Raw genomic sequence first — 17,713 nt, 5'->3', positions numbered from 1 at the left:
TTCAGAAATCAATTTATGGAATATTGTTCCCAAGTGGCAGTACAATTGATCATGTTATGTCTGGTCGTCCTAATTTAACCGCCACACAAGTGCATCCTCTAGCCTACCATATGGGTTTAAAGGTGACCACGTACGCCTTCACATATCGATATTCTGCATCTGTCCACTTCCCCCTAATGTCACAAGCTATGAGTGTTTTCACTCCACCTACCTCTCCAACTGCATCAATCACCTCTTGCCAATAAGGAGAGTTGGCAACATTTGCAGTTATGTTGCCATGTATGAATAGGTTAGTAATTGCCCTACCAAGCTTCTTAACTGCAGTTCTGGTCCACAATTGTTTGATCTTCTTATGTTTTTGTCATCTCCTTCCTAAATGGAATTGGATTACATGAGGGTCTCCCGAGCTTCACTACATCATCCACATCGTCTTCTATAGCGGGAACGCGTGAAAGTCCTACTAAAGGAACGCCATAAACCACCAAACATACTCCCACTTCCACTACTACCACCAACCCTAGCCCTCCTCCCAACCCCACCCTGACTCAGACTCACGCTCCCAGCCCCATTCCCACTGGCCCCCCTACGTCATGTACATACCCCCTCCCCCAAACATGCGTCGGCACTCTTCATCTTCGCAAGCGGCAGGCATGCTCCCTCCTCGCTAACATGACCTCCCGATTTGAATCATCACTAGACTCAACATTATCAACATTACCGACGCCAATATAATCAAGACCAAACACCTCTTGTCAGGCCACATCAAGAGCATTCTTTCCTTCTGCATTGTATTTCTTCCTCCAACTCTTAGAAACTCTGTTGCATCATAATCATTATTCCTTTTGGCACATTATTAAACCCCACAACCTATCCCTTTTGATGTGCCAAATGTTGCTCTACTCGCATGATTCCTTCAATTATTACTCAACCACAACACCAATGTCATCACAGTACTCGACCTATCCATTTAGAGCCATTGTACATGTATTCCAGCCATAAAGCATCGAATTCAAAAAAAAAAAAAAAAAACTATTTTTTCTAAAAAAAATTCCGAATTTTCAATATTCATTAAAAATTATCTGAAAATAAAAATAGAAAATAGAAAAATGCATTCTTCTAACTGATCTACTTCATGTGAATGTAGATGCAACCATTCTATATGTATTCCGACAATAAAGCATCAAATTCAAAAAAAAAAAAAAAATCCCTACTTTTTCTTTTAAAAATTTCAAAAACAATGAAAAAAACACCAAATTGACCAAAAAACAATTTATCAAGATATAGTCAATTTGGTGTCTTCATCTTTTGATTTCATCATTTCCAACAACAAATCACTAAAAAAATGGTACTTATTTTTCGATTTTTCCCAAAATGGCCCACTTTTTTTAGAGGGATAACTAGAAATTTATTGAGACGCCTCCAAAAGACAGGAAAGAATACAAAAGGAAAGTAGGAAAAAAAAACCACAAAGAAAGATCAGTAGACAATGCTGATTTTACATAAGCGACCCAATTCGAAACATCAATTTTAACCAAACAAATTACCTCCGCAAATTTTATTTTATTTAAAAAAAAAAAAAAAAAAAAAAAAACCTTGTTTTGGAAGCATCATTTGTTTCAAGCCCTCCAAATGTGCCAAAATATTCCCATTGCGACAAGCCGCCAAACAGCTTTCTGGGCTTTTACCAACTGCGCCTCCATGCCAAGCCCACAAAAAATGATCAACTGACTTCGGCATCACCCAGGAGATATGAAAGATATTGATGAAATGCTCCCAAATATTTCAAGTAAAAGGGCAATGAAATGCTCCCAAAATGGCCCACTCAAGCTTCGATCCATCCAAACCACTTCAATTTGAAGTTTTAATTTCGAAGGAATGCACACAAACAATCGGATTTGCCTTGGGAACAATCTAGGAAAGTAAAAAAACCAAGAAATGTGGACTTTTGAAGCAAAACAACAAATTTATATTAAAAAAAAAAAAAAAATCATTTTTGGACTGTTACGAAGGGCATCTGACCATTACACCGCGTAACAACTCATTGCAACACCTTTTTTAAGGGGTGCCCATTATGACCCCGTATCGTGTAACAGGCACCACCGTTACCATTACGTAATAGCCTTTACAGTCATTACGTAACAGTTTTCTAATAGCTCAACTAATAGCAATACTTGAAATGTCACTTGCCACCTCGAAGACTTTGTTAAACTCCTGAAATGCAAAAAATTGGACTCTTTGTGAACTTATTTTTTACACTATTCAAGCATTTGTCCAACACCAGTCCATTCAAACTTTCCTCTATGTATGCATTAGGTAACGTGCAATAATATTATTAAAATTCCACATAAATCTCAACTAAGATGTTGCCAAGTCTGGCAAAGAACAGACCTCCAAAAGGGTTTGTGGGATGGGCCACTTTGCAATGGCCTCGATTTTTTTCTTGGTCAACCTTGATTTCTTCTACAGACAAAATATACCACAAAAACACAACACTATTGACAATGGAATACTTCAAGTTCACATATAGTGATTCCCTCCGCAATACATCAAATATTTATTGTAAATAATGAAAGTGAATAGATGAATCAAAACTAAAAACAAGAACATCATCTAAATCAACAACTAAGAACTTCCCCGTTAAGGGACAAAGCACCTCTTTTATCACCCTAATGAAAGTGATCACTGCATTTGAAAGGCCATGTACGCAAATGACATCATAAGCCACTCTAACCCATCTCAAGTCGTAAATGACAGTCTTCCACTTGTCCTCAGGCCAGATAAAGATTTAATGATATTTGATCCTGAGGCTAATCTTTGAAAAGATCTTTGCTCCATGCAGAATGTCCAACATATTGTCCAAGTGCGAAATAGAAAATCAGTACTTGATGATAATCCAGTTGAATGCATGACTATCCACACAAGTGCTCTAAGATCATCTTTCTTAGGAGTAAACGATGCAAGAACAACACATAATGACATGCTTTTCCAAATTAACGCCTTTTGTAGCAACTCAACGACTTGTCCATTGAGCCCTAGTGTGTCCAGCTCCACTCATTCAATAAAGTGCAAGATTCAATAGGTTTGAACCTGGAACCAAGTCAATTGGATGTTCCTCATAGGAGAAAATCCAGTTGGGAGTTCTTCAGTCACCAACTCTTCATACTCACAAAAGAGCTTCTATACGAGAGGTGGGGCATATAATTGGATGTCTCCTTGCTTTCTTCTGCAAACATTTTTACACTGAGAAATTTGTATCCCTCTTCTTTATCACATTTGGGTGTTGCAATATATTTAATTGGGTATCATCTAATGTTAATACCATCTTGGACGAAGGTGGGTGTTAGCCCGAGTCAAATGCATCATACCTTAGTTCCACAGCCATAGTCTCGCCAACAAAATGTGGCATGCATCCACGAGCATACATTGAAGTTTAGCTTAACCATTTTTATTCCTTGTTTATCAACATTATTTGCCCCTCTATTTTTTGAGGTGTAGACTTCAAAAGTTGGTATGTAGACACCAAAATACACCCAACCTAATCTATTTATGTATTTAGATACAAAAAAGTACACCTAACCTAATCTATATATGTATTCACACTAGTACATAGATGTAGGGGTGCTTATGGATAGGAAGAAGGAAACGCAAAAGCATGGGGTCCATGATTATATCTTTAGAGGGGGGGGGGAAGAGAGAGAGAGAGAGAGAATTTAATGTGGTTTAGGTCATGGGCATGTGTAGTTATTCATGTCTAGTATAAGGGTTATTTTTTTAAAAGGTAGTATGGGTTCTTTTTAATAAATAATGATTTTATTAGAGAAGGGAAAAGAAAAGGGAATTGCAAGGGGCAGAGAGTGCACTACAAACATAACCTCTCTCATAGACCGCAGCGTCATTAACCTCCTTTGGGATTAGAACAAAGTTGTGTCAACTATGCAAACTTAACGCTATGGCTCTTCCTCGTTGATTGCCATGAGATAATGTTTGCCAACAACCTTCCACTATAATCCTTCCCAGAAATTATCTTTATGAATGCTTAGTCCCTTGAGAAGGGATCCAATGGAGTATTTGATTCAAGTTTACCAGGATCTCATGATGCTCCGGTACGCAATATGCTATTTTCCAATATGTGGTATGCTAGGTGTAGGATCACATGGGTTGCTCTAGTACATGCTACTCAGTATACATAATATAGTTAAATGTAAATTGAGTTGAAAGTTACATGTGAAAATGACGAATTTTATTGTTATAAATCCTGCCTGCATAGTACTATATTATATGTGCCTCCTATTGCATAACTCGTCACATTCTAAATACAAATTTGAATTGCAACTTACCAAAAATAAAAATATAGAACCACAATTTTGGGTTGGGAAAAATAGCAATCTGGATCAAAAATGACTTAATACTCTAGATAGTGTGACAAGGGACAGGAACGAAGGCGATTGGTTGTTTGGGTAACACTACTTTTGATCCCTATAGTATAGGTCGTGAGAATGAAATACAGGTAACCTGTCTCATTTCTTATCATGCCAGACCAGAATCCCACATGGGCAAGCTTAGAACAATGGGTTGGTGAGAAAAATCTCAATTCACAATTTGAAGCAAACAAATAAATAAATAATAAAAAAGAACAATCTGATTTAGCAAACATTCAACAAGTAACATTCAATGAATGCATTGTGAAGCAACAATTCTGAACTTGTGCTAAACAAATTCCAGCAATCAAAACCAGGACATGAAAATACAGCTTCCCAATTACAAGCAGACATAGTGCCGAACCAATTCAAATAGAAGTGAGGCATCCCAAAAGACTACCATCATACACACCATCATCAATCAAACATACTATTTCCATCTCCTCATAATTAAAAGGCAGAAAATTCAAACAATCACCACATTTCCTCACTACACTTAATGATGCAGGACATGGAAAATTAAATATGATATGCAAGATTTCAGGCTTTAGATCATACTAATTTCAAAACAATCTATATTAATTCCACATCCCACACAAAAAGCTCAAACATTCAAGTAAAGGGGAATCTGCACGGGTCCAGGCCTACACAGGCTAGGACTGGATCAATAAAATTATGGACCAAACGATGCTCAAAAGGAAATAGAAATCAGCCACACATGCATAGTAATCAGTCCATAATCCAAGGGATTCACCAATTTCAATTCAAGGAACCCTAGAGTGTGAAAAAAGGGGCAAATAAATTAAGGATGATGCAATCTAGGGTTAGGGTTTATGAAAAACAGGTATGAGAGGGTAAAATAAGAAGAAAACCTAAACCGAAAGACAGTTCCCACGTGCGGACAGCGACAATGGCTTAGACGCACGTGCGTGTGATCACGGCCGCACATGTGTGGGGCTCACTATTCAGAAAAAGGCCACCTTGGCCCTGGTAGGCCAGGGATGGACTCCACAACCCCCAAATCTCAGCAAGATTCGATGCACGGTTTGTGGGTGGTGCTCCGTCGAAGTTTCAGCCCTTCTGCAGGGCCAGATTCTGAAAATCTGCTGTAGAGAGAAACGGCTGCAACTATTGATGGATTTGCAAATGGAATGCTTGTAAGAGAAGAAAATATTGATGGAAGAAGGTGGGGGCGAATCGGAATAGATGTAGCTTCGCACCACGGTAGTCAGCCCTTCAAAAAAGGGAGGGCTTCGCACCCAATTAGGTTTTCATAACTTGAAAAGGAGTAAGAAAACGTAGTAATTTTTATTAATCTTCATTGAATCAAAAGAACTACAAAGGGTGCCTATTTATAAGAAAACTCTATACCCCAAAACTCGCGCCATGTGCGCAACCTATTACTTGGCGATGAAGTAAACTAAAATAAAAACCAATCAAAGAAATCTAAAGCATTCATGATGTTCTAAATAATATAAATAAGCAAAACCTAAACTATGAACTTCATCCGACTAGTGGGCCACGATCATGAGATCCCATGATGGGCTTTACTTGACTATCGGGCCACTCTCTTGAACCAAAACTTCGTCTTCTAACTAGGAAGCCCTCCCTGGACATCGTCATCGAGCCAGATCAATGATAGTGCCCTCCTTTTCTTTGCGTACGTGCGTAGGGGGGCGGCATGCGTGCGCGTGTGCGCATGATGTCCCCATCAATTCTCCTCGACTGCGAAGATTTCGTCACTGGCGAAATAAAACTCCTGAACTGCTCCATGATGTCAGGATCAAGTCTCTGAAACTCCTCCTCAGTGAGTCACGTGCTATCTGAAGTTGGACATGACTTCCATTTAACCAGGTACTTCTGAAACCTGCCGCCCGACGTTAAAACTATCTGATGGTCCAGGATATCCTCTATTTCCTCTCTGGGTGTGTGAAGGTTAAGCATGGGAGGTAGAGGCTGGGAAGAAAGGTCAGGAAGAGTAGGTATGGGAGGTAGAGGTTGGGAAAATGGGTCGGGACAGGTAGGTTTGGGACGTAGAGGCTGGAAAAATGGGTCAGGAAAGGTAGGTTTGGAAGGTAGAGGCTGAAAAAATGGGTCGGGACAGATAGGTATAGGACGTAGAGGCGGGGAAGATGGGTCGAGAGGGGGCCGTGGATCAAGGGAATGGTTTGGGAAATCAAGATGGTTAGGCAAAACGCTGAACAATGCATCAATGACCCCTTGAAATGCAACCAGATCCTCCACATTAAATGTGGAACTAATTTCTATGGAAGGTAGAAGATCTATCTCATACGCATTGAGACCGTTTCGCTTTATAATTTTGAAGGGTCAAGCGCTACGCACGTGTAAGTTATAAACGGCACCCTGGGGATAACGCTCGGGCCTAATGCGGACCATCCCAGAGTCCCTTACACTGAATTCCTTGAAACAATTATGTTGGTCTGCAGAAAATTTGTAATGCTCATTACTAGTAGTGATCTTCTGTCTGATTTCTTGATGTCATGAATGAATGCGATGCGCAAAAGACTCTGCAGGCTCTGACAACCTATGGGATAATGACATAGGGACAAGATCAATAGGTTTCTCAGGTTTATAACCAGTAACGACTTCATAAGGACTTGGACCTGTAGACCTATCGACAGAACTATTAAACGCAAACTCGGCTATAGGTGGTACAGTGTCCCATGTTCTAGTGTGCTCTATATCCCTCCTAGGGGGAGACTCATCCGGTAGATTATCAAGAAAGACATCACGTAACTCATACACTACCGGAATGGCGTCAGTGGGTAACTCTACACTAGCCTCTGGTGCACTCTCTCCAGCCACAAAGCCACACACCCCTCAAAATAGTAGTCTTGATGTCCCTCATAGGGTGGGTGCGCGGGTGCATGCCCATAACTGATTCCTTGGCCAACTCTATTCATTGATCTATCTTCCTGGCCACCTGCCTGAGATTGGACATCCACCCCAATGGTGGGGTTTGTCCTGGCGGAGGCCTTTAGTTGGGTAATGCGCACATCATGTTGTTCAAAGCATTGGTCCACATCCAAGCGCTTACCCAAAGACTCAATCTGCTGGGACAGCTTATTTAGTGACTCTTGCAATCGTTCCATGTTTAGTGTAGGGTGCAAACCAACCACGACCTGTACGTGGGGGCATACAACTGCTAACTCCACCTAATGACTTTCTATGACGACTATATGTAACTAAATAAGACTAAATGATCCTATGAGACTATATGAGGGAAACTACACGGTGTTACTACAATTCAGCGATATAGTAGTCAAAATATAAGAAAGTTTTTTTTTTTTTTCAGAAACAACCTAGTTTCTAAAAACCAAAAAGGAAAGTTTCTAAAAACAAATTAGAAAAGTTTCTTAAAAAACAAATTGGGAAAGTTTTTAACAAAAAACAAATTAGGAAAGTTTCTAAAAAAAACAACCTAGTTTCTAAAAATGAAAAAGGAAAGTTTCTAAAAACAAATTAGGAAAGTTTCTAAAAAAAACAACCTAGTTTCTAAAAAATGAAAGTTTCTAAAAACAAATTAGGAAAGTTTTTAAAAATACAAATTAAGAAAGTTTCTTAAAAAAACAGCCTAATTTCTATATAAAAAAAAAGGAAAGTTTCTAAAAATAGAAAGTAAGTTTCTAAAAAAGAAAAAGGAAAGGAAATTGGTTTCTTAAAACAGATTAAGAAAGTTTCTAAAAAAATTAGTTTCTAAACCTAGAAATAAAAAGCTAAGTTAATTTCTAAAATAATTCAAATAAGGGGATAACAGAAAATTTCAGCAGCTTATGTTAGGGTTTATGGACCTTTAAACAGCCATATATGATGAGAATTGATGCGTAACGGACATAAATAACTAAACCCTAAACACGTAATGCATTCCCCTAAAAGAACCCTAGGCTCTGATACCAAATTTGATGACATGAAATTCAAATATGATGTGCAAGAATTCAGGCTTAAGATCACATTAGTTCAGAAACAACTACACAAAAAGCTCAAACATTCAAGTAAAGGGAAATCTGCACGAGTCCAGGCCTACACAGGCTAGGACTGGATCAATAAAATTATGGACCAAACGATGCTCAAAGGGAAATAGAAATCAACCACACATGCATAGTAATCAGTCTCTAATCCAAGGAATTCACCAATTTCAATTCAAGGAGCCTTAAGGTGAGAAAAATGGGCAAATAAATTAAGGATAATGCAATCTAGTGTTAAGGTCTATGAAAAACAAGTATGAGAGGGTAAAATAAGAAGAAAACCTAAACCGGAAGACAGTCCCCGCGTGCAGACAGCGACAATGGCTCAGACACACGTGCGTGTGATCATGACCGCATGTGTGTAGGGCCTACTATTCAGAAAAGGGCCACCTTGGCTTTGGTCGGCCAGGGATGGACTCCAAAAACCCCAAATCTCAGCTCGATCCGATGCACGGTTTGTGCGTGGTGCTCCGCCGATATTTCAGCTCTCCTGCAGGGCCAGATTCTAGAAATCTGCTGTAGAGAGAAAAACGGTTGCAACTATTGATGGATTTGCAGATGGAATGCTTGTAGGAGAGAAAAATATGGATGGTAGAAGGTGGGGGCGAATCGGGATAAATGTGACTTCGCACCACAGTAGTTAGCCCTTCGAAGAAGGGTAGGCTTCACACCCAATTAGGTTTTCATAACTCGGAAAGGAGCAAGAAAACGTAATAATTTTTATTAATCTTCATTGAATCAAAAGAACTACAAGGGATGCCTATTTATAAGAAAACCCTATACCCCAAAACTCGCGTCATGTACGCAACCTATTACTTGGCGATGAAGTAAACTAAAATAAAAACCAATTAAAGAAATCTAAAGCGTTCATGATGTTCTAAATAATATAAATACGCAAAACCTAAAGTATGAACTTCATTCGACTAGTGGGTCACAATCATGAGATCCCATGATGGACTTTACTTGACTATCGGGCCCACTCTCTTGAACCAAAACTCTGTCTTCTAACTAGGAGGCCCTCCCTGGACGTCGTCATCGAGCCAGATCGACGATGTGGCCCTCCTTTTCCTTGCGTACGTGCGTGGGGGGGAGGCATGTGTGCGCGTGTGCGCATGATGTCCCCATCACTTAATCTAACATACAATTTATTTCTTTTTCCATCAATAAAAAAGGAAGCAAATGCATCAAAACTGCCGAATTTTAAAAAAAAAATTACAAAACAAAAAACAACTCAAGTACAAATAAAAAATTAAAAAAAAAAAAAAAAAAACTTTTAATACAGTCCACATGGAATAACCCAAATTTTCTTCTTTTTTTTTCAAGGATCGGTGAAATCGACAAAAAAAAAAAAAAAAAAAAAGGAGCTCAGTAAAAGAAAATTCACAATCCATTCCATAAAAATTAAAAAGAGAGAAAGAAAAGTAATGGGGGGAATTGAAGTACCTGGAGGAAATTGTTCATTGAGCTGAGTCTCCTTACTCTTCGAAGTAGAGGCGGTGTCGGACTGCTTCTTCGCAGTCGTTGCATTCGACGGATTTCTTCTCGAAGGATTTTGGTTCCAGTCACCAGCCGTGTTGAGATCAGGGTTAGGGTTAGGGTTAGCGCTAGGGCTACATCTCGGGGCTCCTCCGACTCGAGACGAAGCTGCAGCTTTCGACATTATTACGAAATTACCCCTCTCTCTCTCTCTCTCTCTCTCTCTCTCTCACTGCTGCCGTTCCTCACTTACCAGCGAGAGAGAGAGGGCGAGTACGTTGGGAGTCGATGCAAGGACTGGTGTCTACATCAGCAGGGAGAGGAAAGGGACGATCGAGGGTAATTATACTATTATCTCTCTTTGAAAGCGTGACAGGACTCGGCTTCGGTGGATCCGGGACCTACCGAGCTTGGTGGTTCCGGGACAGTGGGGCCTACAGTGGTGTGTGTGTGTGTTTTATATCCACCGTCCATCCATTTTTCCAAGCTCATTTTAGCGATTGAGCTGAAAAATGAAGCAGATCCAAATCTAAATTCGACCACACCACAGAAAACAGTGGTGACTGAACACCCACCGTTAAAAAGTTACTAAGGCCCACTGTAATGTTTATTTGCAATTCATTCGGTTGATAAGTTCACGCAGACTTGGATGAGTTTAAAATACAAATATTAACTTGACAAAAAAAAAAAAAAAATTTGTGGCCCAAAAAGTTTCTAACGGTGAGAGTTCAATCGCTACTGTTTTTGTACTGTGGCCCACGTTAAATCTTTATCTGCTTTATTTTTCGACTCATTCCCTTAAATTAGCCCACCATGATGTTATATGGGTATCATCCATCCATTTTGTCAAGTTGTTTTTGGGTGTGGGCCGAAATACTTGAGGCAGATCTAAAGTTAAATTGGACCTCACTGTAGAAAGTAATAGAGATTGAAAGCCTACTATGGTAGGGAAGTTTTGGATCAAGCTTGTATTTGTGTTTTTCCATCATCTATGTGTGTGACCTTATAACTAGGTTGGATGGACCTTATAACCAGGTTGGATGGCAGTTAAACGTCGTTGTGAATCCCAGGCAGGTTTAAATGATGGGTGTCATTATCTTCGTTACTTTTTGTGGTGTGGTCCACTTGAGTTTACGTCTGCCTCATTTTTAGGATCATGCGCTAAAATGATTCCACAAAATGGATGGGCAGTGTAGATATATCACATGCATCATGGTGGGGCTCAACAAATTTGGTGATGTCAATGCACCAATAAGGTGGCACCATGCAATACACCTTTTACATAGAGTTGCACAGGAGTCGAGTTAACTTGGTCAGTTTGCTCGATTCAACTCGGAAAAGCTCGACTCGTCTCAGCTCAAAATTAGATTCAGACGACAAAATCTCAAGCTGAGTTTGAGCATGCCTGAGCTCAACTTGACTCGGATCGAACCTCAACTCGAATCGACTTGAATCGAATAAGCTCGGTGACTCAATTATTTTGATATGAACGTTGCTTGCCGGGTGTTTGATGAAATGACTCAACGAAGTATTGGCGGAGAAGGAATGGATACGTCGACCGTTTGATTTTGATGTTGCTTGCCCGGGTGTTTGATTTTGATGCTACTCTCTAGGTGTTTTGATGAAATACCTGTAAAATATTGTTACTATTTTACATTTCGTGAGAAAATTGAAGATGCATTATACATGTTTTATAAAGTGTGGAACAAGCTCGAACTGGCCCGAGTTGCTAATTGAACAGAGCCGAGATAGCAAGATAGGCTCGAGGACCGAGCCAAGTCAAATTCAAGTTGGGGTTAGCTACTAGTCAAGCCAATCTGAGTTGTGTCAAGCTTGACTCTGTTCGACTTGTGTACAACTCTACTTTTATAACACATCTGTTGACTCCACCAAAGCTTGGTGGTTCTTTGATTCCACCAAAGCACATCCCACCCTTGCTACTTGATCCTTATCCACCCATTTTGTCTATGAGCTCCAAAGGAAGTAAATCATGTTTACACTCATTTTCAGCATGGCAACATAGACTAATAAGAAGTTGACATGTATCAACACTATGGGTTCGATGTTGGTAGAATCATACTCGCACCTGAAAATATGTTTCACACTTCTTCTCTTCAACGATGTCTTCCATTATCAATGCAGAGCACATAATCGTACATATGCCTTTAGGAGATCAAATTGTAAAATGACACATGGCGTGATTCATGTGGCATTTCATTAAAGCAGCATATCCAGCATGCTTATAAGGAAGTGTTTGATTTTTCAATTCCGTGGTAAATATAAGTAAATAGCTCACTATTGTTATTTAAGATTGTTTGATAGTTGGAGGGTATTTCAACCTTGAAACTCAGTCCATAAAAGGCTGATTTAGATATGTGGAGTCGACTGTGATGTATGTGACATATCCACGCCGTTCATCTTTTTTATCTGAACATTTTAGGGCATGAGCCTAAAAAATGAAGCAAATCCAAAGCTTAAGTGGCCCACACCATTGGAAATCGTTGTCATGAAAGGTTTTTAATGGTAGGCGTTCAACGTACTGTTTTGTGTGGTGTGGTCCACTTAAGCTTTGGATCTACATCAATTTTCGGTTAGTGCCCTCAAATAAGCCCATGAAATGGATGGACAAAGTGGATAAGCCACACATATCATAGTGGGGCCCACATGAAATTCTCACTCTTCTCGATTTTAGTGTCCAAAAAGCAAGCTGTTATTGACAAACATAGAAAAAATTGCAGGAATTACATGGGTAATTAATCATTACTAATCTACATACATTTTCATGCATTTACATGGCTGAATTGAAAAAACAAACACCCCCTAAAAGACTTACCGAGGGAAACAGTCGTATCACGGATATGATATAATACATTCGATAAGGTCATCTCTTGCAATTCTTCTAAAATAGAAGACCTTCTCAAAGATATTCGAAGCCCTTATGATGATCACAAGGATTCTAAATATTCAAATATCAGACCAATATTCGAGCGGATTGGTTGCAATACATACCCAACTAAGGAGAGGGTTGATGCCAACATATCAGGTCCATATTCATGTGTTGATCGGATTTAAGAGAATAGAAGGTCAGGATCTGGTGGATTCGGTTCAAGTAGTCCCACCATTGAGAGGAAGAAAAATCGTCAAAAGGTGGAGATAGTGTTGATTGGGTCATTTAGATGCAAATAATGACTTAATCGATGTCATATCCGAGATGAATGGTGGAGATGGCTCTAATTGAGCCCAAATCTAGATACTGTAGTGTCTCAAAGCTCTCTAATAAAAAAGCATATACGTAAATGTGAAGGTCTGAAAACTAATGGTTTCATGTTTATAAATATCTCCCTAATTGAAATGCAAGCCGTAAATGTAAAAAGATTTTAGATCAACGAGGAAACTCAATGATAATTTTACCCCTCAACAACTTATAAAAGGAATGTGCAATGAAAAGCTTGAGGCCCACGCCAAACACAATCTATACAACTTTTATATCTATTTTTACATTTCTCTTAGCATAATTTAGTCTTAGCATAAATTGCTACTATCCAACGCCACCATTACTATATAGGAGAATTAGCATAGACATTCACAATCCTAAATTTTTGGATCCCAATCAACCGACTCTTTACTTGGATGATTAATCTTTCTCGTCGCATCCGATCATCTACATGGATCGTCTGTCCAAATGAACAGATTAGGCATTTATCTTTTCATTGTCTTTAGTTATTTTTACTTTGTTGATTGTAAAGAGCCATGTTTACATATTAATGAAATAGACATTGTTTTAGCCTTCATTCATTTATCCGTTCTTTTAAAAAATACACTAGATGCAAGCGGTGGTGAAAGAAAAATCATTAACATAAGATAGTAAGAATTCATCATAAAAGACTCCCTCAATTTTGTTGCGGATCCCCTGGTCACTTATTACATTTGGTTGCTGACTCGACAGTTGAATTTTTTAATCCAATCTTATTCAAGTCTTATGAGATTATCAGTGTTGAATCAAATATTGAGTAGAGTATGACTTTTATATACCTACACTCAATCACACTATAGCCTCATGTTTGATTGAACTGTAGGAATACCTAGACTTAATTGGACAACACCACAAGAAAAAGGTGAGAATTAAATGCCTACCATTGAAAACTTCTCAAGGACGAGGGAAGGCTTGTTTATTAACTTAATATCGGTGTTTTCCCCACTTGGCTTTAGATATACCACCTTTTTGAGCTCATGACTTGAAATGATATGTTAAAATGGATGGATAGAGTTGTTTTTAGACCAATCTAATATTTGATTTTTTTTATTTTTTTTCATCCATCACCATATGACCTTTATCAGCAGGTTGCATGATAAATAAAAATTAGTTCCCTGCGAAGTTTTCAATGGTTGACGTTCAATCAACACTATTTCCTATGGTGTGGTCCACCTGAGATTTGATTCTGCTTCAGTTTTGGGTTCATGCACTCAAATAAACTGAGAAAATGGATGGACAGTATGGATATACAATACATATAAGCCAATTGTCAGGGCTGCACATAATCCACTCCCCTCAAATCCTTACCGTCCATAAAGTGGGGACCACCGTATATTTTGATTAGTCATTGAGGATGTGTTTGGGGTGCATGTACCCTATCTGTACGAGAATGGACTGTTTGGATAGATTATCTCGCACGCACATAATACATTTCTCCATGAGGGTGTGTTTGGCGTCCATGTACACCTATCATACACGCGTCACACGTATTAGAATATAACCCAGCCGGACACGGATCGGAACCGGATTGGCTGATGGTTGGCACTCTGTGGGCACCACCATGATCTATGTGTTTCATCCATGCCGTCCATCTATTTTTCTAGATCATTTTATGATATGATACCAAAAATGAGATATATCCCAATCTCAAGTAGACACATTACAGGAAACAGTGTTTAATGAACGTCCACCGTTAAAAACTTTTTAGGGACCGTAAAATTTTTGGATAAAGATGATCTTTGTTTTTTTTTTTTTCCCTTCATCTAGGTCTGTATGACCTAATCAACAGATTGGATTTCAAATAAACAGTACAGTGGGCCTTAGGAGGATTTTAATGGCAGAGATCCAATCACTATTGTTTTCCTGTGGTGTGGCCCACCTGAGATTTATATCCCTTCATTTCATTTCCTGGGTCAAGCCTAAAATGATCTTTAAAAATGGATGAACGGTATGGATGAAACACATACAGTATGGTGGGGCCCACAGAGCAGCCACCAGCAGCCACCAGGCTACTGGGAAGGGGAGGTACCAATCCGTTTCCACACGTATTGCATACCCCCACAATGATGTGTTTGTTTTATTCACGTTGTACATCCGTTTTCGATCGTTATTTTAGAACATGAGCCCAAAAATGAAGCACTATCTCTGGATCTCAGGTGGACCTCGTCATAGGAAATTAGTGGTGATTGAACGCTCACCATTGAAAACTTCCTAGGTCCCATTGTAATATTTGTTTGCCATCGAACCTGTTGGTTATGTCACAGAGAGCTGAACGAAGGTAAAACATAAATAATAGCTTGATCCAAAACTTCTGTGGCCCTCCAAAGGTTTTAATAGTGGGCATTCAATCACCACTTTTTCCTATGGTGTGGTTCACCTGAGATCTTTATCTACCTCATTTTTTGGCTCATGCCTTAAAATGATTTGGCAAAATGAACGGATGACATGGATAAAATACCTATATTATGGTGGGCCCACGGAGCACCATCCACTTGCGAGTCGCTCACAAGGCAAACCGGGTCTAATCCATCCGTTTGAGTTGTGAGAACCACGTTGGATAGGCTGTTTCAAAATTCAAATTAATTTAGCTTTCCTGTCTTTTGTTAATAAGCATTTATTTGTTGAATCTAAGATACTAATTATTTTAATTGATTTATTAAGTAAATAGTTTAAAAAATATATTTACGTATTTATATTTAAGATCCATTTTAATAGAAGCCAATAAAAAACATCATGGTGATAGAAAAGAAAGGAAGAGATCATCTTGTTACTCTTCTATGTTAAAAGTATTGGGAAATTTTGGGTGTCGCTCTATGTTGAACGCTAGGCGTTCTTTATCATTGTCAATGACACTAACTCATAGTACACACAATTTTCTCTCCCGAATAAATTACATACTACACAGCACAACTATTAATGTGTAGAACTTCTTTGAGTCCTACCATGATTTATGTGTTAGATTCACATTGTCTGTTAATTTTTCAAATCATTTTAAAGCATGGCCCAAAAAATGAGGCACTTCTAAAACTCAAGTAGACTACACCACATGGATATTGTTGAAACCTTCTTAGCATCCACTGTGAGGTTGATTTGTCATCTAACCTCTTCATAAGGTCACACATACCGGATGAAGGGAAAACACAAATATCAACTTGAATAGAGCCTTAAAAAGTTTTCAATGGTAGGCGTCTAATTCTCACTATTTTCCTGTAGTGTGACCCACTTGAGCCTTGGATCCACCTCTGTTTTTGACACATGCCCTGCAATGATATGCTAAGATGGATGGACAGTATGGATCTAACAAGTAAATCATAATAGGCCCATGGAAATTCCACATGTTCCTCTTTTCTTTCCCTCGCTTGAATGCGTTGCACCACACATCAGGCAATTGAATTTCTTGATATGTGAAATTTACATGGGCTCCAAGATAATGTATTTCTTAGATCCACACTGTCTAGTTGGTTTTCAAATCATTTTAGGATATGAGCCCAAAAGCAAGTCGTATTCAAAGCTCAAATGGATGGTGTGGATCTAAACAGTAGGAATTGATGCTCACAATTAAAAGCTTCTTGGGGCTACATATGACTTCGAGTAAGCTAATATTTGTGTTTATCCTTCATCCAGGTTTGTGTGACCTTCTGAACAAGTTAGATGACAAATAAACTTCACGGTTGGCCTAGGAAGCACTCAATGGTAGTTCATTAAATACTCATGGTTTTGTGTTGTGGTCCACTTGAACTTTGGATGAACCTCATTTTTGGGATCATGCTTTAGAATGATCCGAAAATCTAACACAGATCACAGTGGATCCCAAAGAAGCTCCGCATGTAAAAAGTAGTGTTATGTGGTACACAGACTAACGAGGAAGAAAATACAGGTGTTTTGTTAGCTGTTGTCATCAGCAATCATGTACACACCAATGAGGATCCTTACTCTTGCTCGGGTGGTAGACTCTCACGAGTTTCAACACCCCATCAAGGGTTCGAGTATCCATAGGTGGTGAAATTCCACTAGCGTGAGTGTGTGGGGGTGTGCGCGTGTGTAAAAAAAAAAAGTACACACCAATGAGAAGCCACGCAGATGATCTGATCCACACTGCTAAAATAAACCTCAAATTTGCGAGGAACCTTAAATCAAGAACGTAGAGAAAAACCTCTAAAAGAAAAGAAAATATATTGAGAATAATAAATAGCCTATTTATACTTCTCTTAATATAACTTATAGAAGTTTGAAATTTTTTCAAAATAGTACACTTTTCAAAAATAACAAAGGCATTTAATTATAGCTTTTTTAGAAGACTCAAAACAAAGACACAAGTATTTTAAGATTCTAAATTTTAAATTAATTTAAAATAGCAAAAACTATAACTCACAAATGGGTAACTTTCAACTTAAAAATAATATTTGAGTGCTAAAACAATTAAAATTTCCAAAATTGTTGGCATTAGCAATGATGTCAAGCTTGTCAATTGCCTTCAATGACATATTAAAGCACAAAATGGATGATTGAGCCAATAGTTATTGCCATTAAAAGCTATAGTGTGAGTTTGACCTTGGCTAAACTTTTCAGCTCAATTTCTT

The 17,713-nt window shown here is 38.7% G+C and overlaps 1 protein-coding gene across 2 annotated transcripts in view; it reads right to left on the bottom strand.

Annotated features, from left to right (window-relative positions):
- LOC131246480 (putative casein kinase II subunit beta-4) overlaps window positions 1-10,238 on the bottom strand; it is a 40,046-nt gene extending 29,808 nt beyond the window's left edge. Inside the window, exon 1 of one of the 2 annotated variants that reach the window (XM_058246653.1) lies at window positions 9,884-10,238. In XM_058246653.1, coding sequence (XP_058102636.1) covers window positions 9,884-10,064 — 181 coding nt within the window. In that variant the 5' untranslated portion in view covers window positions 10,065-10,238. Of the gene's footprint in view, window positions 1-9,847 lie in introns of both variants that reach the window. The other variant, XM_058246652.1, reaches the window with a different exon arrangement.
- Window positions 10,239-17,713: the final 7,475 nt, after the last annotated feature.

Source organism: Magnolia sinica, chromosome 5 (assembly GCF_029962835.1).
Source record: "Magnolia sinica isolate HGM2019 chromosome 5, MsV1, whole genome shotgun sequence".
Lineage (NCBI taxonomy): Eukaryota > Viridiplantae > Streptophyta > Magnoliopsida > Magnoliales > Magnoliaceae > Magnolia > Magnolia sinica.
This window is presented reverse-complemented; position numbering and strand designations above follow the sequence as displayed.